This window comes from Aulonocara stuartgranti (genome assembly GCF_965226115.1).
Source record: "Aulonocara stuartgranti genome assembly, chromosome: 5".
Taxonomy (NCBI): Eukaryota; Metazoa; Chordata; class Actinopteri; order Cichliformes; family Cichlidae; genus Aulonocara; species Aulonocara stuartgranti.
The window spans coordinates 17,525,398-17,551,914 of record NC_138943.1 but is presented as its reverse complement, the minus strand read 5'-3'; the positions used below and the strand labels follow the sequence as shown (position 1 = coordinate 17,551,914).

The following is a 26,517-nucleotide window of genomic DNA, read 5'->3' as shown; positions in this document are numbered from 1 at the left end:
GATTTGCTGACCCTGAATGGGCTGTATCCCTAGAACATAAAGCAGTATAATATTATCAGACAGTTGTTAGTAAATCCCCAATCTTGGCATCCTGACAGGCCAAACCTTTCTCTGCCTGAGAGCTCAGTCTATAAAAATAAACTAAAAATATAGTGCATGATAGCTCGCAATATACACAAATGTTAAATATTATCAGCAGAAAACAAGAAAAATTACAAGATTCTGAGGTAAACTACAAATCCATAGGCTTGAATAAGTAGACTAAGGCAGCAGTGGATATAGAAACTAAATAACTGTTCTAAAAAGCAAAAGACAAACCAACAGAGCAAAGCATAGTCACATACCTTTAGCTACTACAACCATGACAAATATGTGGAAAAGGCCTGGAAGTGTCCTAGCATAAAGCAACACAAAGAAATGTGCTCTGAAGGTTTAATTAAACACAAAGTAAGCTGACAATTTTGTCAAAGCTGAGATTTACATTTTATAATACCGCAACACCTGCAAATGAGGACCCAGTTTTGCTGCGTTTCTGAAAAGTCAGTCAGGTGTGTAACAGAAAATGTCCCCATGCATTAAAGTTGCAGCAATCGCAAAACCACAGAAATGTACTAAAAGCTTCAGTGAACTTTCAGTCTTTACTAGGATAGGGTACCCTTTGAATGAAAAACATTTTTGGTTAAGCATTTCCAAACCATAGAGGCACACAAAAATATGCGTGTAACACTAAATGTTAAGTCTTATACCCATCATTATTCCAGCTGCCTATGGACCTGGAGTGAGAGATTTACCAGGAAGAAATGGTCGTGGTTCTATGAGAACATTTTATTTAGATATGAAATTCAACAGTTTAGGATTTGTGTGCCAAATATTGTTCTTAATTTTTAAAAGGATGCAAAATGACTACATCCTAAAGTGTCTAAAACCATGAGGACTATCTCTTGTCACTACTTGGTTTTTACTAATCCCTGGCAGCTTTAACACAAATGCAAAAACACTTTTGCTGAGATAGTTAGGACACAAAATAGCGGAGAAAGAACAATGTGAACGGAGAAGCATAATCACTAAATATTAAAAGCAACACATTTGCAAGGTTTCCAGATAAGTATGATGGAGGAGGGCCACAGATGTCAGGCGGTTCCTACCATTTAACTTGCAGAACAGTAACAGTAACGGGGCGGTGTTATTAGGAATGAGAGAGTACTCAACTAGAAAGGAATCAGTCAAAATAATCCTGCTTGTAATAACAATTCAAAACACGTTCTAACAAATAGTGAATAACTAGAGAGGCTATATAAAAGTAATATTGTCCAACAGGGTAATGATAAGGCTTGCACTTACTTAATTTAAGACTGCTCTTGACAAACATCAAAGTTCAAACTGACAGCTTTTATACAGAGCTATTCTACGGTGCTTTAAACAGCGAGCCACATTCACTCAAGACTATCTTCTATTCTCACACCACACACCCGCAAACAAATGACAACAGGGGCTTCAATATTTTGAGGACGTGTTGACATTCAGACTGAACATGTGGGGACCGACCCACTGACCTTTCAATTCGTGGTCACAGTCAATATCCTGGGTCACAGCTGTTCCCTTTATTGATAGAGGTAACTTTTTATTCTGCTCGTAATTCTATAAAAGTAGCTCATTATGTTGTGGCATAAATCACTCAAAGTCTTTGAATACCAGCTGGTTACTGCGTTGGATCTATACTGACAAAGCTGATAATCAGTTATTAGTAGACAGAAGAGTAATTATCTACGACAGCCTACATACTAGATAGCTGCAATGCTGAAAATCCATATGATGACCTTACTGTGTTGCAATATGGTATTGTTAAATGAAGAACTTTCAATACCAGATATTCAAAAAAACATAATGTACTAACATGTCACAAGTTATGGTCTTTAGCTGGGTTTTGCTGCTATAAATGACTATTAAATGAAAATATAACATGAATCAAAGCAAAAGACAATTGTGTAATCCCCGGCATTCTCACTTCTTGTGCCCACGCTATATCTCTGACTAGAACATTTTGACAAGCTGTCAGACTAGGCTAGCTGGGCATAGCTCAAAGAGGAACTGGAGAGGTCACTACTGGAAACCAAATCCATATCACTCCAAGTACCGAAACAACAGCTGCTATCCCTGTGACTGTAGCATGACCCTCATCAAAGAATTGAGTCTGTGAGGCAGCGTGCTTGAGGTAAAACAGTTGATGAACAGGTTAATCTTCAGCCTGTTCATCTCCCTCCAGCTGCAGCTGTGGATACGAGCTAAATTTAGAACTTGAGTAGGGGATTGCCTGAAGAAAAACGTCACAGATGCCCGGGCTGATACACATGCCGCAATGCCCTGAAATTGAGAACAAAAATAAGCGTTTAGACTGCCTCTGTGCAGATTTGCCTTTTCATCACCAAAAAGGTTTGTGCATGCGCATGAGAGGAAAATAAGTGAGTGTGTGGGTTAAGAATGAGACACAAATGTTTGGATATCAAAAATAAATGGTTTATAATGCTTTGAGGCAAAAGAAAAGAAATTACCATTACTGCCAGCACTGTGATATACCTCATCATAGGCTGGCTTTTTAAATTGCTTTAGTTATCTGTTGTTCTGGTTTTAATACCAAGCTAGACATTAGCTGGACATAATGTTCAGCAGTGTAGGAGTGCAAAGAGTGATGCTCTCACTGTGCTCAGTGACTGAATTATAACATCAAGTGCAATGAGAGGCATCTGTGCTACTGTTCAACTTCACTATGAAAGTGGAACATCTCCACCACCTAGTGGGTATCTGTTGCTATTAACAAAACATCTAGAAGAGTGTTTTTACATGACTGAGGTGGACAGCAATGACTACACCGAGATCTGCTTTTCAATTTTTTCCAACAATGGGAGAAATTTGATATACACAAAAATAAAATTCTTGTTTTTTTTCCCTTTCAAAAAACTTCTGCAACGCTCAAATTAAAAGAGTTGCATAGAAATCATCTTTAAACCAAACACTTGAACTGCTGATTAGTGAAGCTGGATTCCCCCCCTTCATTTTAGAATTGCATGCTGAAGTGGTTGACTTAGTGTGGCTTTAGTCTATCTGGTCACAGTAGTAGATAGAAAAAATAGATAAGTGGGAGACTGAAGTTTGGCATTTATAAGCAGTTTTCCTAAGAGAAACTACAGACAAACATTCACCTAAGAAATTTTAAATCTGCCAAATCTATACAGAGGGAAGTGACTGATACAGCATTACCTGCATTACCTATGCCTACTTTTTAATACGGTCTTGACCTTACTGTGTCAGTGATACACTTTTATCAGCTTTGATGTCAGTCTGCCCTCTGGTGGCCAACAAGTGTTCAATGTGGCATTAATAAAATAACATGTAGCACAGCATTTTTATCCAACCGATTCAATCAAACTGTTGTAATTCACAACAAAAAAAGGTGAAAAAAAAAAAAAGGTGAAAAAAAAAAACGATCCTCCATATCAAATCAGAAAGGTTTACTGTACATCAAGAAACAGTTACTCTCAGGTATGAACCCCCCAGTGGATGTCAATACTATGTCCATTAGTATTAGGTCACTCCAGAAATCTATACTCATCCAGTGAACCTCCATATAGCTCCGTATACACAGGCTTCCTGTCTCGCCTCACTGAGCTCAAGCTGGCTCCTTTACCCACTGGCTGGCTCTCAGTCCGAGGACATGAACGCTAGGGAAAGTTTTCCGGTGTCCAAATGGGCCTGCTGAGTGGTAGTATTACGTTTCAAGGGCAACATAATGGAAATGGAGTAACCTTTTACCTTAAGTTGAAATGCACAATATTGACAACTTTGAGGAAATCCCCATAATCAAGATGAACAGTAGTTCATTACTGTTAGTAAGGATATTTGAACATATTAATAGTCTATTGATTAAGACCATAGATATTTGTTAAATTAATTTAAACCTGGGAAAAACAACAACCCCACCCTTGTCTTGTGATGAAAAACAATCCACCCTTCATTAGCATTCGACTGCGTGAAGAGGGATCGTGTGTACAGATGTCAGAAAGTTAAGAGTAAGAACAGTTTAACTGTGATGCAGTTGCAATGCTGGCCTGCCTTATTGGCCACACACCTGAAATAATGATGAGTTTGAGTCAGAGGTTGTGTGTACTTGCTGACCCAATTACACTCCTAATTACAGGAATTGCAGGAGATCACAGTACAAGAAACACAGTATTCTGGCAGGATTTCCTCTGTCTACTGAGATCCTGTTTAACCATTCATATTGATTCAATACAACAGCACAAATAAATAAATCCCACAGATATATTTCAAGACTTCTGGACTGCACACAATATAAATAATAAAAACAACAACAACTCATATAGTAATGCTACAACTTACAATCAGTACCGATGTTCTTTAATCCTGATACTCAAAGACTTGCACACGCCGTCTGCATGACTAAACTCCCTGTCTACATGCATCCTCGCAAAGCTGCAGCTAAGCCTGTCATGGATCAGTGACTGACTTTTACACAACACGGGGGTAACTACAGGCAAGGTAACATGCCAGATATGGTGACATACAACGCTACCTGAAGACGACAGTAAAACCTGCTCACCCCAGGCACGGTAACAGCAGCCAGGCATAGTCACTGGTCAGAGTCAAAAACAACAGCAGCCGTGCCTGAGTGTGATGAAACCTATCCGTGTCCGCGACAATAACATCATCAGCTTAACAGGCCATATTAGCCAACACAACAGCCGCTAAACCGGCTGCTGTCAGCCCAACAGTCCAGAAAATAGTTTTCTGTCACTCTGCAGACGGCACGAACAAAAGGAGCGAATGGTCCAAATTTTTCTTTTTTTTTGTCTTCCTGTTACAGCTTTTAGAAGTGCTTAAATAAGTAAGCTTACACTTTAGAAACAAAAAATAAAAATATTTCTAAAATTTAAGTCATGGCCTTCTACTTTTGTCAGTCTGTGGACCAACAGTGACAAATATCAACATTTGTGTTACAAGGCCTGCATACAGTGTTGTTGATAATCTGATAATATTTTGCATGGTACCATATATATTAATATTTAAAGCTTTTGTGATGTAGGATGGATTTTTCATATACCACAGAAGGTTTAAATTGTTTAGATTAGGGACATCATAGAAATTTTAAATTGAATTTGAAATCAGCATTGTCCTCATGCCAAGAAGGCAGTTGTCACTTCACACTGAAACAGACTAAGGTAATATTATTACTCTATAAACATTTAAACCTGCAATTTAATACGTTTTACCCAAGCCAAAACAAATACACAATGTCAAATCAAATATTAAAAAGGGCAGAATTGGCAACTCCAGGTAACTCTGAACACACTTGAAGTAGTTACTTATTCATGTTTGGCTTGTGAGGCAGAGTTCTCTGCACAGTCACCAGGAATGATTAACAGAAGAAGAAGGCAAAATATATGTGATCAAGGGAAAGGAAAAGGAAGTCTGAGTGAGATTTTAAGGGGGCAGGTAACTCCTTACGGAGCAGTCTGTCCTTCCCATGCAGTTGGGCAAATATGCCACCGACCTAGATTATTAAAATAAAACCTGAGCCCCAGTACCTTTGCATGAATGCAGCCTGACCAGAGGACACAGCAACACTGTGCTGCTACTAACAAAGAAGCGGCAGATAAACACTTTCTAAAGACATATACGTTTGTGGTGACAGAAATTCATTTGTCTACTTAAAAAACTTCGACAGAAGCACTAGCAGCTATAAGTTCACACACACACACTGACACACACCTGATCTGTCTATTCCAGCTGCAAAGCTGCTCTTACCTGCAGCTTCTCAGCACCCACCACTGTCCCAGTCTGGTGAGTATCTCAGTCCCTCTCAAGCTCTGCTTCTCTCTTACCTGTACTTCATGCCTGTCTGATAGGACACACACTCCTCCAGGGCAAGGCCATTCATCTTCAGGAAGTCTTCCATGTTCTTAATCTGAGCGGCGACCCTCTGTTCCCGGAGTCTCTGCAGCTCGGCCTGATCAGTGGGCCTGACCGGTGGCTGATTCAGCCCTTGGTCCGAGTGGTAGCGGTTGATCCCGCTCCGGATGCTCTCGCTGTATGACATAGACAGCATCTTGCCACTGCCGCTGCTGCTGCTCTTCCGAACACCGCTGCCTGCCGCTGGCGGTTTGGTGATCTGCAGGTTTTCAGGAGGACAGTAACTGGACTTGCGCTTGCCGGGAACCCCCCGGGGGGCACCGGTGTACCCTCCCGCAAACATGCCACCCCTCCCTCCTTCGCCTCCTCCTTCTGATGCTGAGGCAACTCGTGCAGAGAAGAATAAAGTAGTGACACGGACAAAGCTGGCAAGGGCCGACAGGGGACAGCCACCTCCTTAAATAGCACCTGCTCCCATAAAAAAAACAGAACTCCTGCTTGGGGCAGCACACGGCCATGCATCCTGTAATCAGAGTCGCACAACATAGCCAGCACCACCCTCCCCTGACAGGTTTACAATGGCAGGGTTACACAGGGAGCATTCAGGTGACTTGCTGGTGATTAAGGAGCAGGACGCAAGAGGGCACATGCTCTCTGCAAAAGAGGAAGCATTTAAACATGCACCAAGCAACAGGAGGGGGCACATTCCTTCTCCAACTTCTTGCAAGACTATTAAGGAGAGCCAAGCTTTCTGAGTAGCCCACAATAAAGTTGAGCACATCACTGAAAATAGGTGTAAGCAGGAGATCAGGACTGGAATAAAATGTAAAAAATAATTTGAAACAACTGCAGAATATACACATGCCACAGATGCTTAATATAAAGCTGGGATTCATTGAAGGTGCTTGAGATTAGTTTAAGGCAACTCTGCTCCCCTTGGAAATACACAGTCCTCCTTCCTCATCCTCCATTCAACTGCTGCATCATTCAGATCTTAAAGAAAAATATTATGCTGAAATTAATCAACAGGGGGCAGCACTGCATCAAGTCCACTATCACTACAAGAATGTAACTTAATGCCAAATGCACCAGTCAGCAATGACCACAAAGCAGTTTTTCTCAGTAAAAGCCACGTATCACATTGTCAGACTGAAATTTTATATGAACATTATTGCTACATAGGTCTGAAAGCAGGAAACAACACTAGATATACACAAAACAGCAACGTGGTAAATAAATGGGTGCTGAAAAACATTTTTTTTTAAAAAAGGCTAAAAAAAAAAGGCTAAAAAAAAGTAATTTAGTGACATTTAATAGGACAAATAAATAAACACTAAATAAAACCTACAACACTACAAACGGATCTTTTCTGTATCCTTAACTACATTCTGTCTAAGTCATTGTACTTTCTCTGTTACCCCCACCAAAAAAAAAAAAAAAAATTAAAAAAAAAAAAATCACATTTCACTGACAAATACACTTGAAGAGTAGCCTCCTTGCATCTGGACACACTTTGGCGCAAAGAACAAACCCTCATTCTAAAATTAAAATTTTTTAAGCAATAATCTCACACCATATACAACAAACTCAATAAAACCAACTAATCATCGACAAACTCAAAATCAACAATAAGTGAGATTTTGATATAGTTTTTTTTTTTTTTTTTTTTTTTTTTTTAAATGTCAAATTGTTGACACCATTATGATATCTCGGGCTCTTCCCTTAAACTACTGGTTTAAACTACTAAGACATAAATATAGGAAGACAATTCAGGCTAGGCAGCATGCATCCACACACCCACACACTCTTCAGTCCACGAACCCCTCACACACACACAGAACACACACGCACTCGTGTGATCATGAGTGCAAATCTTTCCTCAAACTCACCCGATTTCTTGAAGGTCGGCTCATGAGCGAGGTTATGGAGTGCCAGTCTGCTCTTATAAACACACACTGCAGACAGCGATGGAGCAGGTCCACCCAAACTGGGAGTGTCTTACTAGGAAACGTCTAAACCAATTAGTGAATAAGCGAGTGCATCCCTCCCCTCACCATTTGGACCTTCGTCTATCACTGCAACCAACACCTCTCCTCTTCCCCTCCCTGTGAGATCTCATAGAAGAAATCCATTTATGTCGTTTAGTGGCCCGTCTTGTTTCTGCTCACCGCAGCAAATAATATCAGCCCTGAATTATTCACCAAAGCTTTTGCACTAAAAGCCTCTGATTGTTGTTCCACAGGAAAGAATACTAAGAGCTGGACAGTAATGAGTGGCTGAGTGTTGCACGCACACAAAACATAAACACACACACACGCACACACAGTCAAGCAAACACAGACTATATGTGTATGCACAGAAAAGAATAAACCACCGGGCATGTTCAAGTACTCTCTAACAAAGGCTTTATGAAAACCACACCAGTTAAGGACCCTTGCAGCATCTCTCTACATCTCAGTAGCCTTGTGCTGAGTCCAAAGGCAAAATTAGAGGGTGCTAGACTATAATGACCGCCTGAACACAGAACTAAACAATGATATCTGTGTCTGCCTTACAAAGAACAAGGGAACATGAAATTTTAGGTCTAAAGTTCAATTTTAACACACACAATTGTGGCAAACACAAGTGATCCACATCAATATGCTGGAAAAATATGCAAATGCCTCTGGATGCATTCTTTCTGTACTGTGTAGTCACACATTTTTCTGAAAAAGCCACTATGAACCCATCTACCTGCTGAGCTACTTTGGCATAATGACTCGAAAGATAAGATGAGTGACACCACTGAAGATGACGACTTTGGAAGCCAAGCAGTGTTTTACTTCGAGGGGGGGGCTCATATCTGTATATGGAAGTTTTCATACAATCACTACTGCACTATAAGTAATACTATAAGTACCGTAATTGTCGGGCTATAAGCCGCTACTTTTTGCACAAGCTTTGAACCCTGCGGCTTTTAGTCAGGTGCGGCTTTTCTATGGATTTTCCATGATTTTTGTGATATCGTAAGACGATTTGTTTTGTTTGTTCCGCTGTTGTACGGCACTACGTTGCCTGGCGGAAGGATCGGGGTTCAAGAGTGGTATGTTAGTCACATGTCCGTCCGCCAGGCAACGTAGTGCCGTACAAAGTAGCGCGAAAAACAAACTTCAAAGTAGCGCTACGCATTCAGCGGGAGGCGTGGATGATGAGCGGCGATAAACTTGCGAAAAGCAAGTTATGCTCAACTCCACCGGTGGATTCTGACAGCGTGGAAAAGTGCGAAAACATCCACGATCACCAACGGATTTTGAAGGGCTGGACTGCTGCATGATGGAGAGGAGGACACCGCCACGGCCCTTCTGAGGGTGTTCGACTCTGATACTGACAACGAGGATTTCTTTGGTTTTGAAAGTGACAACGAAGGAGAGAAGCGGAGAGTGGATGACGAAGCCATCCTGAGCCTGTTCGTTTCCGACATTGGAGAAGAGGACTTTGGTGGTTTTAGAGCGCAGGAAGAAGAGAAAGATGGTGAATGACTGACTTTTCTTCTTGTTAAAGCCGTGTCACTGCACCTGAGCCTAAAAGGTAGTCCGAATCTATTTTTCTGGTGTGCTATAGGTTACTGTTATGTACTACATGTGCAAATATGTACCCATAACTTGTTTTTCAAAATATTAATAAAAGGGGTGTGTCTCCAAACAGCCATCTCTTTCCTGACAATTCCCTTTGTGCATATTCTCTTACATATGATAAGTCAACATTGAAACACCTGCGGCTTTTAGTCAGGTGCGGCTAATGTATGTACAAAACAGGATTTTCCCCTGATTTTAGCTTGTGCGGCTAATATTCAGGTGCGCTTTGTAGTCCGGGAAATACGGTAAGTACTACTAATAAGGAACAGATCGTTTTTACTAGAGCATGGACTCCTGAACACTACACAATATTTTCTTTATTTTAGCATTAATGTATAACTCTGTTTGGTTTCTTTAAACGTGAAGTACCCCGGGGATGGGATGTATGTTGTCATTTTCCATATGCACATGACGTATCATTTGAAAGGATCTTACAAGTAACACATTATCCAACTTCATTTATCAAACTAAAAGGGTCACTAAAAATTCATAAAAATAAACAAACAAATAAATAAATAAATCATTGAACTCCAGTTACAAATCTGAATAGCACATATTCTTAGAAAGTCTGTAATGCATGCTTAAATTAAACATTTACATTTTCTCTTTCAGTCAACCATCTTTACCTTTACCAGGAAATAACTCAGTCCGCTAAACACTGTCAAATGCTTTAAAACAAGACAGATCTTTTTCAGTTTTGCTGCGTTAACAAAAAGCATGTTCAGTATATAATCATAGTCCAGCTCTGGACTGGCTAAGTCTTATAGTAGATGCAAACAGTATGCACAAAGTAGAGCTTGTGCTTGAAATGAAGAAAATTTTGACACATTAAAACAGAGCAGTCATGCACTAGTGGATACAAGGAAGTTTTTAACAGCTATATTAATCAACAGCATCAATTGTGTGTAGCAGAATTGTTATTATATGACTACAGAAACGTGACAATTAATTAATTTGATGTTTTGATGACAACAGTGAAGACTTAGATATTGTTCCAAAATCTCAAATAGGTATTCAACTGGGTTGAGATCTTAACTGTGACTATGAAAGTCACATTATTTCCATTAAACCATTCAGTGACCTTATGAATGTGGGTATTCTGGGTTCCAACAATAAAGGTTGCAGAGCACATCTGTACCACTGTAGAAGTTGTACTAGCCATCATGGTCCCAGTCCTGCAGTTTGTGTGCTACAATGTTGAGATTACTGACAGGAATGAAACTTTCTTTCCCAGCATAAGGCCGTTTGGCTGTCAGAGTGATTGACAAATGAAGATGGGGGGCTTAATCAATACCCTCACATAGGCCAGGGGAACAGCTAGAGGGACCATTTGCACTTTAAAAGGACAGAAATGTAGAAGGCGCCAAGATAAAAATCCGATAGGGAGCTCATTACAAGCACATCCATATAGTCAGGGGTTTTTATAACTGGATCAGCAGAATATGGCCTGATATGAGACCATAAAATATGATCCTACAGTAAAGCAGCCTAAATACTGACCATCTAAAACCTCACTACTGTCGGAGTGAGTACCAAATACCATCATCTCTGCATCTATAGCATGTGTTTTTTAGACTAAGGCGCATCATGTTCAGCTCTCAAGGGTCCAAAAGAGGTTGAAGAGTATGGATGGAAAAATTATGTTGTGCACAAAGTAAAAAAAAAAAAAAAAAAAGGCAGTAAAACAAACTTTGTAATTGTATGTTGAAGCTTGAGAAGTGAGACTGTGGGTGTCACTGCTGAGAAGAAAAAAAAAAGAAAGGAAAAGAAAAAAAAGACTAAAGACCAGTATTGTCGATTCAAAGGTTTTATGCGCAACCTTGCAAAGAAATCCATCACCACCCCTATCAGGTTTAAACTGGATAGTGCACTGCCAGCTAAATAGTAGATGATAAGTGTTATCTACTGCAGAGGATGGATGTATGGTTTTAAATATCAGAACAGCAAGTCTCTGCAGCAAGGTTAATATTATAGTAAACTAAGAAAAAAAACCCCATTTACACTGCACACATAAGAGAATAAAATAATGTCAGACACACAAAGGTACCTGTAGAACTGCAGCTGTCGTTTGGGGCTCCCATAACGAGCGCTGAAGATAGCAAGGGAAAGGAGGAAAAAGGAAAGCTTTAGTTAATAAAAGCAGGAAAGGAAAGTAGTGTTAGCAGTGGCAAAGAGTTAGATGCAGACACTAAGATGGTGTTGAGTGTTAGCCAGAGAGGGAACAAAAGTAAATACTGCATTATAAGGAGCTTTCCCAATACATTGTTTGTTCTATATGTTGGCTCAATGAGGATATGTATACAGATAATGTATAACACTCAAATTGAGATGACGTTATTAATGCGAGTTCGAGGACAAAACATAAAACAATCATAACAAATTCATACTGTAGCTATGTACACATACAATACTTAATGCTTTATTTTCTTTTGAGTCCAGGCAACATGACTTACGCCTTGAAATAAACTGTTCCCAACAAGTACCAGGGGAAGAAAAACAAACCAAAAAAAACCCCTAACACACACAATATAGTTTTATGAAACAACTGAACTAGAAGCATTTTTTACTGCGGGGCGATCGTGGCTCAAGAGTTAGCAGTTCGTCTTGTAATCAGAAGGTTGCCGGTTCGAACCCTGGCTCCGACAGTCTCGGCCGTTGTGCCCTTGGGCAAGACACTTCACCCGTTGCCTACCGGTGGTGGTCAGAGGGCCCGGTGGCACCTCTGTCAGTGCGCCCCAGGGTAGCTGTGGCTACAATGTAGCTTGCCATCACCAGTGTGTGAATGGGTGGATGCCTGAAAGCGCTTTGGGGTCCATAGGGACTAAGTAAAGCGCTATACAAATACAGGCCATTTACCATTTTTGATTAGTATATATTACAATTTAGTTATTTGGCCAAAGTAGTAATTACACAGTAACCCTTCACCAGGTTTAAAATCATAAATCATTGTTTGTTGGGAGCTATATGGAAGCATTATGCAGGAATGCATAATGAATGTGTTTGCTTAATCTACATGACTACATAACACTGAAAAACCATGTACATTTTGTTTTGTTGTGCAAGTTCATATTAAACAAGTACTGATGAAAAATAAACACCGTTTAGTAAAAAATATATAGATGTGCTATCAATATTTCATCAGTGTAACCATGGCATTACTTTACATCTATCATCAGAAATAAAGCAACACTAATAATGCAGCTGAAGTTGTTGCTCCATTTTAAGCCATTAATTTAGTCAAATGCAATACTTATGCAGTGACTCTTATTGATGATTGTGAAACTGTGGACGTGAGCTAGTACAGGTGAAAAGCTCAAAGGCACAGCTGAGCTAGTTAGAGACCACAGTTAAACTCAGTAAAGACAAAAATGGTAGGTAAAGATTTCCTCTCATCCACTTCCACTGTTCCATTACATGAATCCAAAAAGTGCTCTTTAACTTCTGTGCTGTGCAGATCGCAGAATATTACAGCTCCTGCATCCTATCAGTTCATAATGAATGCAATGTTAAATTCACACAGAGAACTGATTAACGAAAATGAACAAATGAAATGCTTGAGTATTTGGCGCCACTTGCTGGTGAAGTTCCATAGTACATGATAACACACAACTTAGTCCATTAGAGTAGAATAGAATAGATCTTTATTGTTACACTGTTACAAGACCAATGAAAGACAGTTTGGCATCTCTCCATTAGCAGTATGTAGATTTTTAGATTAAAATGACTTCAATATAAAAAAGATAAAAGATACAGATATATATTAATTCTGTGTGTGTGTGTGTGTGTGTGTGTGTGTGTGTACCCTATAGCACAAATTAGGTGTCCATTTCACTTTAGCAGAGGTGTACAAGCCATTTTTAGAGAACAGTAAAAGGTTATATATGCACACACATATTATACAGTTGTCAGAAAAGGTTTACATACACTCATGCTGGGCATGAATGTTTGGTAATTTGGGGTTTTGATGATTTCTTTGAATTGTTCTCTTACCATGGTGGAAAGACTGTTCAGCATTACATCTTTAATGACTTAAAAAGAAAAAAGAAGAAGAAGAAGAAGAAGAAGAAGTGGGTGCACAAGTCTGAAAATATTTTGGATTTTCTCTAATCCACACAGGGTCATGAATACATCCCCACTGTTTAGCAAGTTGCTCCTTGACTGGACAATTTTTGGTATCTGTGGATGCATCGGAGAGCAACTTAATAAGTTATTATCATGCCCAAGGATATTTTGGCACGCAGACTGGAGCAGACAGGGATTGAAACACCAATCTTCTGATTAGTTGTTCTACCACCTGAACTATAGCCACCTCAGCAGTAGTATTTGTAGTCCACAAATTTTCAATAGGACTGAGCTCTGGGCTTTGTGAAGGTCACTCCAGATGGTTAATGTGAGCTTGCTGAGCGTAGCGAGCCAGAAATATGCTAGAAGCTTGCTGAAGGCTACCAAAGGTGTTTGGCTCCTATGGGACATATAACCAAACATTAGTGGGGGTGTAGTTATACTTTTGACCTTGTGTGGATTAAATTAAAATCCAAAATGCACCTAACTCTTGCCTTTTAAAGTCAATTTAAAATGTATGCTGTACACTCCTTCCACCTTCGGAAGAGAACAGTTCAAAGAAATCATTAAAACTCATTCATGTCCATGATGAGTGTATGTAAACTTCTGACCACAACTGGAAATACTGGTAACTGTGTACATGCATGTGAAATGGGGGACAGTTTGTGTACTTACTTTCTCGGTAACAATAACACAGGCTACAGATTTTAAAGAAAGCGCAAGTGCCTTAAACCTGCATTTTTTCTAATAACCACCATAGGCGATATCTGTGTTTGCAAAAAGATTTCCAGTCCTATAGAAGTGACTAATTTTGGTTCATACTAACTGAAACACTGTTCATTTTGGTAAAACTGTTCATTCTTTGTGTCAGAAAGAAGAATTACCCAAGCTTTAGCTAACTTGCGATTAACAAATTGTAAGAAAATGAGCAAGTAGCTTGACTTTCAGCTCCGCCCCCTACATCACACCTGATTTTAAAATAGCCAGATGGCAAGAGTGAAACCACTCATCCTGAGGCTTTACAAACCAATAGGTGACGTCACAGTTTGTCTTTTATACCGTCTGAGGGAATATGATTAAACGCCCACAGGTAAATCTTTCATGTCTAATATCTATACTAATTCATACACTTAATTTGACTGACAAACATGAACTTACATGTGACAAAATGTGTTTGCATCTGTCTGTCTGTGTTCGCATCCATCAGCTTACCTGTAGATCATGCCCGGTGAGCCAGTCTGTCGAAGGGAGAGGCGAGCGGGGGAGTCTGTGGTAGATTCAGGATACATGGAGGCAGGAGGGAAGGGGGATGTGGCCAACCTGCCGGGGGTGGAGTTCTTTCACAGGGACCACAGGGTCTATCACGTCTCAGTGCCTCTGAAAGAGAGCAAGCGTGTGCACTGGTTATTGACAAGCTTTTTGTCAACATTAGAATAGTAATAAAAAAACAAAACAAATAAACATAAATAAATAAAATCCCACCCTCATTTAACTGTAAAGCCATTACATCAGACTGAGACTTCATCTCAGCAATTCAAATGTTTCAGATATCCGTTGCATGTTTAAATTGAAGCACACAATTCAGAAAACTTTAGGTTTTCTAATCAGAAAATGAACTACAATACTGGCACTCTTTTAGCGATAGTAATGCCAGTAACTGGCCTTATTCTTAATCAGCTCCCTTATAGACCAATTATCTATATGGAAAAAAAAAAAAAAAAAAAAAAAATGGCCTAGACAGTTTTTCAGCCTCAGTACAAGTCTTTTGTTATCTCTGTGTCTGAACACATTTAAGAAACAGAACAGAAAAGAAAAGAGTTCCATGTGAATCACTGCCGTGATTTTGATGCGATTGTTTTGCCTGTCAGTGTCAGAGAAACATGCCAACATTGATAAAAGGAAATGATGTGCGCTGTGGCATACAACTGATGGACTATACAGAATACCATCCGTAACTGCAACACTGCAGTTCATTTTATTTTTCCCTGAATAGCTGAATATAAGAACCGCATGCTTGGGTTGTGTACACTAAATAAAACACATAATCCACAACATGTCACATTCACTGCCACATTTCCAGCTACAGAAGCCTATTACACTTGTTTGACCACCCACATTAAAAGACTGTATGAGGTCAAATAGATTTTATCTGAAACCACACACCCCTGAAAGAATCAGGAGGAAACAGGTTAATTAAACAAAGGCACACAAGCCCTCCCAGAACAGCAGCAGCACGTATAACTGGATAATGACCTTGAATGATCCAATTAGTACGTCAGTTGAGCGCTGAAGCTGGTTGGTGTATCGGAGGTAAAACGTAGTCACGAATAAACACCTCTCCAGATCCGATTTGCCCCAACTATCCCATGCCAAGTAAATGTGCCACTTTTGCTTACACTTTGAACCCAAACCTAGAAAACATCCTGTATTAAGTAAAACAAGAATCTTAACAAAAGTAAATGGCCTGTATTTATATAGCGCTTTACTAGTCCCTAAGGACCCCAAAGCGCTTTACATATCCAGTCATCCACCCATTCACACACACATTCACACATTGGTGATGGCAAGCTACATTGTAGCCACAGCCACCCTGGGGCGCACTGACAGAGGCGAGGCTGCTGAACACTGGCGCCACCGGACCCTCTGACCACCACCAGTAGGCAACGGGTGAAGTGTCTTGCCCAAGGACACAACGACAGAGACTGTCCAAGCCGGGGCTTGAACCGGCAACCTTCCGATTACAAGGCAAACTCCCAACTCTTGAGCCACGATCGCCCAAAGTAGCTGGGTAAGCCTGACACCTCCAATTTTCACAGGATTTGTTCTCAACTACACCACTAGATGGAGTCACGTCCTCATTCTGTAGACATGAGCTGAATGAATAAACCACCAGACCAATTTAACCTCTTTATTTTCCTCCAGCTCAGTGATACAAAGTGAATATCCTAACAGAGATCTTGAGCAATCAGGAAATGACCAGTTCATACAGCAGGATAATTAAATGCTCCTAGTCCTTTGATAAAATACAGTAAAAACTAAGGCCGAGAAAACGAGATGCACACACACTAACTCCTTAGTTCATCAACCTGCTTCGTACTGTACATTTGAGTGTTCCCTACAGCAAACCACAGCTGATTCACTGCTTAGAGCAACTTGATTCTATGAATAATTCACATGTCTGTTGGAAAAGCAGGCTATTGCTGTAAAGAGGTCTGTAACAAGCGAGCTGGGCAAAGCCTGGGTGGGTTGTTATGTATACACACACATTGAAATTAACAGCCATTACCGTAAGTTAAAAACAAGAAAGTATTTCACATTGACATCATAGTCTGTGATGAAGAGGAGCGGCACTGATGTTAACCCAGTTTTCTGTGGACATAAGAGGGGTATAGAGGAGGAAGCATCTATGTCACCCTGACAGAGCTGTGAGCGGAGAACCTCACGTTACCCTATTTCAGCAGTGGCTGCACTCACGTGACTCATGGCTCGTAACGGACATCGTAATGTTAACGTGAAGGTGACTTTCTCCTCCCATCAATTTCCCAGGCAGCGAATACATGTCCCATGTTCACAAGGACGCGTTTAACGCTCCCTGCCCATTCATTTCGATCATGACACAGTGGATCACAGGTCATTCCAGCTATCGGATGATGATGATGATGGCATGACCCTGATGGGCAAAACGCATGACAGTAGATTTACTAAACAGCACAGCAAAGTCCTTGGGGATCATCATCTCTCACTGATGTGGATCAGAGGACACATTGTTTTGCACACAACCCCATTGACTCGGATTGACAGCCAATAAATACATGTTGCATGTAAGATGATTATCAACATTTAAGTTTTCCAGCAAGGTTGAAGGTAAAGAGCATTTGTAAAAAGCCACTCCGATGCTATTGCAGTCTTATATTTTGCAATATTTGACAAGCTTAGGACAAAAACATTATTTAAGAATATATTATTGTACATTATATGTTGCACTATGTGGAGAAGTAAGAGTTTTTCCAGTTTTTCCACTCTAACCTTTACAGCAAACAGCTTATGTGATTCTCAGAATTCTTTGAGAGTAGTTTGGAGTTTATATGAAATAATAAACAGAAATCAGATTGTTTTAATGGTTAGAAAGGGAAAGAACAATAGCTCCATGTAGGAACATCATCATCGTCAAAGCACTCATATCTTACTGGCCATAACTCTTACTGTAACAATGAATCCAGTCAAACCCAATCAAAAATTAATGAAAGCAACGCTCCATTCTAGGAGTCTGACCTGTATACAAGCACAAATAGCAAATGCCCATTAAGACAAGAGCAAAACATTCGTAATTCAGTTAACCTTTAAAGCAAGCATCACACTTAATGCAGCATTTCAGATTTTTTAAATCTATGACAAATGCTACATCGCAACACAGTTATCATTGTCAATTACAATATGAGAAGACAGGAAATTACAGCAGTAATCAAATCTTTAACACCGAGGACAGGATATAATGCATGCTGAAGACATCAGTGATCTGATCCACTCAGACACAATTAAAGTAACAATCATAACAATAGCACAGAACTCATGCATACCTGCTGTGTAACAGTTATTCAGACAGTTGGTAGCTATTCTAGTTTAGATCAGGATACCACTGTCTGGTTAAGCCTCCAAATTTTAATGTAAAGCAATTGCAAGCTCCATTACGTCACAAAACAAACATTTGTGAAGTGATGTGATAGAAGAGTGGAACAGAAATTACTATGCTTTGCTTTGTTCAATAAACATGGGAGCAGAAATAAGGAACAGAGGTTTGACTTGTAGTTTTATGTAGTTGGTTATTATATATTAAACCCATTAAGAAAATACTTTTACTGTGCGACTGTAGCAGATTGTAGAGCAATGCACCAGTCTCTCAGAGATGCCTGTAGAGAGCTGCAGTTGGAGAGGATGCTGCTGCTGACTGCAGCAATGCGGTACACTACAGACTCATCCAGGCTCAAGTTAGAGGGCTCGGATTTGCTGCACTAATGGGCCAAGGTGCACTTTGCAGATTAAAACTACAGACAAGGAAAGAGTGTTAAAGGAGAAAAAAAAAGGAGGTGATATTGCAGAAAAACTGTCCCATTTCCCAGATGGCTCTTGTTGTAACATGCGAGATTAGACAAGCAAAGAAACTGTGGGTATGACGAAGTCTGGAAGTATTTACTACGATTGCTGTCAAGTCCTCTCTACAACCTTCAAACTCTAATACGCTCCTGATAAAATTCCTGCTCATGCCAAGTACATTTGAAACAAAGGAATCAATGTGCATTATGAACAAACAAAACAGACTTCCTAGTTTGTATTTGATCTTTTCAGTGGTGCCCTGTAGCAAGCAGCAACACACCCACACCAACGCAGCCCCTTGCTTTTCTGATGCAGTGTTTCAGGTGATCTCAACACTGCCTGAAGCATCGATAGTTATGCGTTTTCCAAATACATGTTTACAACAGTGGTGGGACAGACTATTGATACGGGAATATGTCTTATGGTTTCCTTGTGCAATATTTATTAAATACATTGCAGCGACAGTATGGATGTTTCCTTTTAAACAAATTTCCCTGTCGTTTTGACAAAACCCAAAATAAAATTATGAAGAAATATTTCATAACCCCTGATGGTGATCAAATTAAATTAAGCAACCCATGGTGAAGAAGAAACTCTCAGTGGCAAATAGCAAACAGCATGGGAAGCTAATCACAGAGGTAATTAACTGAATTCATATATTACAGTTGAAAGATAATGGTAATGCACACAAACAGACACTGTAGCAAATAAATACATAAAAAAGGCAAAAGTACTAATTATTTATTTTTTAAACAAATACTGTGATGTATTACAATAATTTTGGGGCCTATACTGACTATACTGAGTCCCACAGCTAGTTTCAAATACAGGCTGACCAAACCAGGGTTTTTATCACTGATACCAATATTTGATGATATTAGCCAATATTTTTCTGCTTCAGACACACAAAATCTAAATAAATTACACATTTTATGTGTAGTTATTTATGAGGCCTTACTAAGATAACACAACAATGCAGTTTAAAAATTATTTTATTTTGACAAGTTGTGGATTACTCATTTGAGTCCCTCCTACCACTCTGGGTAGAACCAGAACTACCGCCATAATCTATGTTTTGCTGAAAACTGACGGATTGACAGATTTGATAATAATTTTATTATTGCTCAGTGCTTAAGTGCTCAGACTTGACGTAGAAGCTTCCATGTTATGTTCAGCCCAAACATGATGTAAAAGAGGCCAACAAAATGACTTCCAGAGAAATGAAGTATTCCAATCATCCATCCTCTTCTGCTTAGAACAATTAAGAGTTAAATGTATTTTAACTGGTAAATATTTATTTTAGCACTGGTTACAAAAATCTGCTAATGCTAAAATATGGAGAGAGGTTGTGGTTAGAGACTTGAGACTGAAATGAGAGATGGTGCCTCTTGTGACAGACATCCATCTACATAGCCTCTCTTAAGCTGGCCTCATACACCGGTCTTTTCCAAACAAAATGCAAAATTGAGTCACAAAAGGCAGTTCTTCATGCTTTCCATCCATAAATCCACCTACACCCAGCCTAAGTGAACTCCCTCTTGAGACGGGGCTTACGTGAGCAAGGCAAGCAGGCAGGCATTGCTGGCCTGGAAAGCACAGTATAGTCCTGTCTAGTATGTTGACAGCTGCAGAAAACACACACACACACACACACACACACACACACATATACACAGAACCGAGCAGATGGCTGCGGAAGAGGGAGACAGGCTAACAGACGAGAACTGCCGGGGATATCCTACATGGGAGATCAGTCAGGCAGAGAGAGAGAGAAAAACTAACCTAACCTTGTTCTCCGGCAGGCTACAAAGAGGATTCAGATGGAATTTCCTCTTCTTCTTCAACGACATGCATCAAAGGATGAAAGTCAAACCCATATTAAAGATGTGAATCCATGCTAGTGCATCATCTTTACCCTCATCATCAGAGAGACAGTTTATGATTTAATAAATGGCCTCCTCTCGGTTAAGCTGTGGAGGGCCCTTGATTACAGAAACAGTGCAGGTCACTGCCTGCCAACTGGGAGGGGGGAAAAAATAGCTAAGGCAATTTGCATAAATAGCCTATTTATACAGCAAACTTCTGATACAAATCCTCCTCCCCCCAGTTAAAAGAAGCTAAAAGAGCAACTGAGAGCCCTCCTGTCAGGAGTCATTAAATTCTAGGACAGCTGCAGATGTTGTCCACGCAGACATTTCCCACATATTATGGTTAAATTTTAAGCCATGTCCATCATCAGCTGCTGTGACTGGGCCTCAATAGATTACAGTTTAGAGGCAACTGTCTAATATAGGGCATTCTACACTCAAGTTATAATCTTTAAGACTTGAATTCTATCAAACCTCAGTTTTGATACTATATATGGTGTTCGTTTTTATTTCCAGCAAAAGTCAATTACTGTTTTTCACTGGCATTGGCCAACGCAAACACTTTGGTCAAACACAGGTAACAATAAAACAACAAAAAGCAAAAATAAGATTGATCATTATGCTTTCACTGCTGTAACTGAACATAAATTAGCTGTGGATTATCTGAAGTCAATTATGTACCTGCCACTACCTGCTATTGTACAGCATGAGACATATAGTGCCAGGCTGCTTTTATCACTTACAGCATGAAGATGAATCAGCACTTTGTATGTCTCAGCTCAACATTTCCGTTCCTTTGTGCTGACTTGTAGTCTATCCCCAATATGAAAGCATAGTGCTACAAAAGCTCCCACAGAGATACTATTCACTACAAACACAAGTCAGGTTTTCAGACCATCTGTGAATATGAGAAGAATGAGCGCAATACTGTGAGGCTAGTTGGCGAAGGGACTGCGCAGCTAACTTGGGCCTGTGAACCTGTAATGAAGCATTTGTTAGCACTGCAGGGAGAGAACATGCTGCAGTGAACCAGGAGCACAGTGAAGAACACTGCAGTAGAAATATGAAACTACCGGTAGATTTTTATTGTTCTCAGTCCAACCCGGCTCTCCCTCTAGAAACCAAAGACAAATAAATCAAATCAAGTTCAGGCCTGGAGAGCTCAGTGTGATGTGAGGAAATACCTCTATTTTGTGCCAGCTTTGCTTTACATCACAACACTTGGTATTTGATGCGTAAATGTCCGAAGAGACCTGACCAAGCAGGAGAACTACAGGCTGGAAAACTGCTAACCCACACCCACTTTTCTGGAAGGTTCAAATACTTCTGACTTGCCTTTGAAGACAAGTGACTCCAATATGATCTTAACATCTATTCACTATGTACAGCCTGCCAGCCTGCCCTGTTTTGGTTTTTTTTTTTTGTATCCTTGCTCAAGTACTCAGTTGATATCAGGGCTGTCTGCATCACTGCACTCGTAATGACACATGGGCACAGGCAGGCTGTACAGAACAGTTCAATATTTAGTTCTGCATAGGTGAGCAGAAAACATTAAGTCGTCACAAAAACATAACTGGGCAGAACGACAGGGAGGAGGTGATCAATACTAAACCTGGGCAGTTGTTTGGAAAGCCCACGCAGCAGTTAAAAGTATAATATAATGACACCAGAAGATTAAGTCTTCACAATACATGCAACTTAACAGACTATACCTGCACAGGCACTCTACTACAATACTCTGTGCACACTCTCAGTGGCACACCTAATGGCCTTGCTTTTTGCTGATGCAGCCAAAGAAAGACACCTTAACATTTCTATTAATAAATACTGCATTGGCTTCGTCCAAACAGAGAGCAGGTCTTAGGGTGTAAGGATAAATGATAGATAGAGCCTGAAGTCACAGCTCTGTCTTAGTTAGAAACTAAAAAAAGAGACATTCACTGGCTTACTACAACAGTATTCCTTCAAATATAAACCCAGAGAGAAGACCAATCAGAAATCTTCAGAGGTTACAAGGTAACATCATCTATGGTATAAACGCAGACATAGTAACAGTAGTTGTATTTAAGTTATCTGCTCGGTGTCTATGCAGATAACAGAGTAGCTGATAGGAGCTGGTCAATATCAATCTTCGGCTTATTCATTTTCCATTTATACAATTATGATGGTAACTGAAATAAACTGCTAAATAATTCAGACAATCTTTTATGCATTTTCTTAATGTCTTCCCTAGTGTCCAACCAATCTTCTTCTAGTTTAACTATAGAGAGAAAAAAAAAAAGTTTAAAAAAAGCGAACGGCATCTACACCAACACAATATACAGGTTCGTCCCTAGTCATCACATATAAAAGGCCCTGATACCTCTAGTTTTGTATTTTCCAGCCACAGAGGAATAAATTGTCTCCCTCTGGGAGCTTCCACACCACTCTGACGGATGCTTTTTCTAACTGACAGGCAAAACAAAGCGAGCGTGGTCCAGAGTTCCAAATGAAATCTGGCGCAAATGCAGCAAGTGGCTGTCGGCTCTATGAACAGACTGAGTGGCCCCAGCAGGAGCAGGCCTGCAGTGATTAGAAAGCAACACACAAACACATACACCTTCTGGGGAACAGGACAGAATAGGGAAAAACGCTGCCTGACAATAAGGAATTAGAAAGGAGGAAGAGAAAACTGCAGTCGAGTAGAGATTGTAGGGAAAGCTGAGGAGACACCGGAGAAAAGACCGCTCCAAGGAGACTCTTTCCTGTAAAACATCAGCGCTATGGATCACTCTTCCCACTCAGATGTTTGACTCCCGTGGTAATGATTTACACTAACGTGACTACTAGGGTTGTTCGATATAACGATATATATCGGATGACGATATAAAAACGTCTATCGTTTCATTTTACGCTATCGTTTGTTTCGTGGTGTCGCAAAATAAACTGTTTACGGTAATATTTTTTCATTGTTTTGATGGTCACTGTAGTGACTATATTAATTTCTTAAAAAGTTCTCTTTCTCATATATTTAATATAACCACACTACAGACAGACAAGCGTTTGTTTTTATAAGTTGTCATTAGCAACAACGACGGTAAAACCACCGTGCGTCCGCTTGTTCCACATAAACCTTTCACATTAAAGCTCAAGATCCTGTTGAGACTTTTCAAAATAAACTGAATCACGTGAAAGACGCAGAGTGCTTAAAGATGAGAAGCAAAAAAAAAAAAAAAAAAAAAAGTCGTCAGGTGCTAAAAAAAAAAAAAACAACCTTAGACTCAAACATTAGAACAGGCGTTTTCCCGCAGCACGCCGTGTAATAAATACTCACAAAGAAAACGGCGGCCGTTACAACTTATGTCTAAAAATGTATCGTTTTGTGCATTGGTTAAAACACTCGACTCCAGCTACACGACGCCCAGCTGGAAACACTTCACGCAAGTCGAGCTTGTGATTTATATCATTATCGGACGATAGATGTCATATCGGGATATGAGATTTTGGTCATATCGCACAGCCCTAGTGACTACTAAGCACAGTTGCCCAAGGTTTCCACAAAACATTACCAGAACACACAATTCCTTCATAACATGGTTTAAAAAAACAAAACAAAGAAAAACTAAAACAAATATTTATTATCATGGCTTATTTCACAGATCACATGCTGCTCTCGAGACAGCCAGTTCAACTGAATATAGTAAAAGTGAAGCACTTGTGTTCAATGCCACTACGAATCCAACACAACCTGAAATGAAACCCTAGCCTGAGGTCCTGACTGGGCCTCTCCAAAGGGAGAATCGTTTTTGTTTGTAGCATAGACTGTATACCATGACTTCACGTATCAGGACTCACAAAATCGCTAGCCCGACCTCCCGGGGTTACCAAAATCTAACTCAGCCCTGCCCGTCGGGCTATCATAGGAAGGAAAATATATGTCCATGCTTTTGCATTCTTTCGCCAATGTAGCTGGGTAATTATGCCATTGGCAACTATGAGTCACTGTCAATATGTGACATATTGAAATCGCGGCTGAATTTGCGCTTGTTTTTTGCTTTCACTTTCACTTTGTGATCGCGCAAACTGTGTATAGCATGTGTAAAGACAGATGGATTTATGCTGGTGTAATACTCTGATAAATATCAGTGGTATTTATTTTGTTTTCATGAGAATAAGTCGAAGAGAAAATAACAGTTCATGGTGAGGTTAAGAGTGGTATAGATATGTGATATGTTTGTATTAAAATGCATAAATAGTGTGTGAAAAAATCAGTTACGTTAAAAAAACCATAATTTCATGGAATGTGAATGTCTGTTAAAAGAGAAGAAGTGTAACTTGTTTTGTATGCTACGTCACGAGAGGTCATGACTTGCAGATTACTTCCGGGGGAAAGAGACTCGGGAGGAAGAGAGGAGAAAAAAAAAGGAGGATTACTAAAATGGCATAGACGAAGCATGGACTTCGGGACTGCTTATGTCACCAAAGTTGTTCGGCAACAACATATCACCCGTCTGCGGACTTCCCGGTAATCATTCGGAGCGTTTGAGCCGGGCTTCCCGTATCTTTTGTGCTTGGCTAAGCACGAGGCACGTTTGGCTACGTTGGCTAGCTGGAGCTAGGCTAACGCCACGGTCCTGGCTAACGGAGATTCCGCCGGAGCGAAGAGACGGAGTTTGAGAGTTGTCTCGGGAGAGAGTCGCTAACCGTGGATGATTTGCTGCTATCTAAGGAACCGGAGATTCGTTGCTCGCTGCCGCGAGTGGAGACGGTTGCTACCACAACGAGCGAGTTATTCATCGGAGGAGGTGGAGACATCACGGATACTCGGAGGTATTGTTGTTATTATTAAGAGCTCCAACTAAAGCGCGCCAACAACAAAAATAAACTAAGAGTGCACTCTGGGGAAAGAATAACATTGGACAGGTTAAGGGAAAAAATACTAAAATCTATCCCCCGGGGGTTTATTGTATGTTTTGTATATGTGTTTTTTTCATGAAGAAAAAAAAGGGGTTGGATGTGAATTTCCTGCAATTGTTTAATACATTTTCTAACCCTGAGATCCTGTGTTGGGTTTATTGCATGGTGTCTTATCATTTGAGTATTCACATGTATTAGCCTTAATCGGTTAAGTGTATTTCCTTAGCCTCCGCTTGTCTGTGTAGACACGAGAATCATATGAACCTTAGACTGATATTTATTTTTCGAGATGTATCTTTTATCACAGAATGTTTAAGTAGAGTCAAGACTGCACCCGAGGGCATAAGGGGGGAGTCTTGTCACACGAGCCGGTGGTAAAAGTGTTACATTTTTGGGGGCTCGTCCGGGATTGTATGTAATTTTGTTATGACTGACCTGGTTTTCCGTCATTCACCAAAGAGAGGGAACTAATTTTTTTTGAGATTGCTAAGGAAATTATTTTTATTGTCAAGTGTGGTTACATTTATTGTGAGATCTCTTACTGTTTGAGTTAAAAAAAAAAAAAAAGAAAAAAAGAAAAATGGAAGCAGTTGAAATTGAAGCTTGGTGCAAAAGGAAGCAGTTAGCTTATGGACATGCAGTTGTTTTGAGTGATGTGGACCCCGATGTCACAGATGCAGTTCTGCTATCGGCCTTGAGCCAGGTCAAAGTATTTGGAAAATCCGAGATAGTTGACCGTTGTCTTGATGTAGCTTCTAAGACACAGTTGGTACTGATCAAGACTTCAACTGACTTAAAAAATCAAACCGTACCGGATGTTGTTGGACTTCCTGGGGAGGCGGGTCCATGGCCAGCTCATGTGCTCACTGCTCCTGCAGAAAATGATGAGTTTCAATCTAAGCTAATGTCATTCCTGAATGCGGAAGGTAAAACTCTTACTGACATTGGTGGCTTACTTCAGCCTTCACCCCTTGATGTGAACACGGCTTTGATACATGCTATCAGTTCCTTAGTGGATAAATGTAACACCACATCTGTTGATTCTCAGAGCTATCGTAAGC

General features: G+C 40.1%; 1 protein-coding gene across 2 annotated transcripts in view; it reads right to left on the bottom strand.

Annotated features, from left to right (window-relative positions):
* Positions 1-26,517, bottom strand: part of kcnab2a (potassium voltage-gated channel subfamily A regulatory beta subunit 2a) — a 111,271-nt gene that overhangs the window by 47,218 nt on the left and 37,536 nt on the right. The window contains exons 2-3 of one of the 2 annotated variants that reach the window (XM_082534743.1): positions 14,814-14,978; positions 11,587-11,628 (exon numbers count right to left, since the gene is read on the bottom strand). In XM_082534743.1, the coding sequence (XP_082390869.1) occupies positions 11,587-11,628; positions 14,814-14,890 (119 nt within the window). In that variant the 5' untranslated portion in view covers positions 14,891-14,978. The remainder of the gene's footprint in view (positions 1-11,586; positions 11,629-14,813; positions 14,979-26,517) is intronic. The other variant, XM_082534744.1, reaches the window with a different exon arrangement.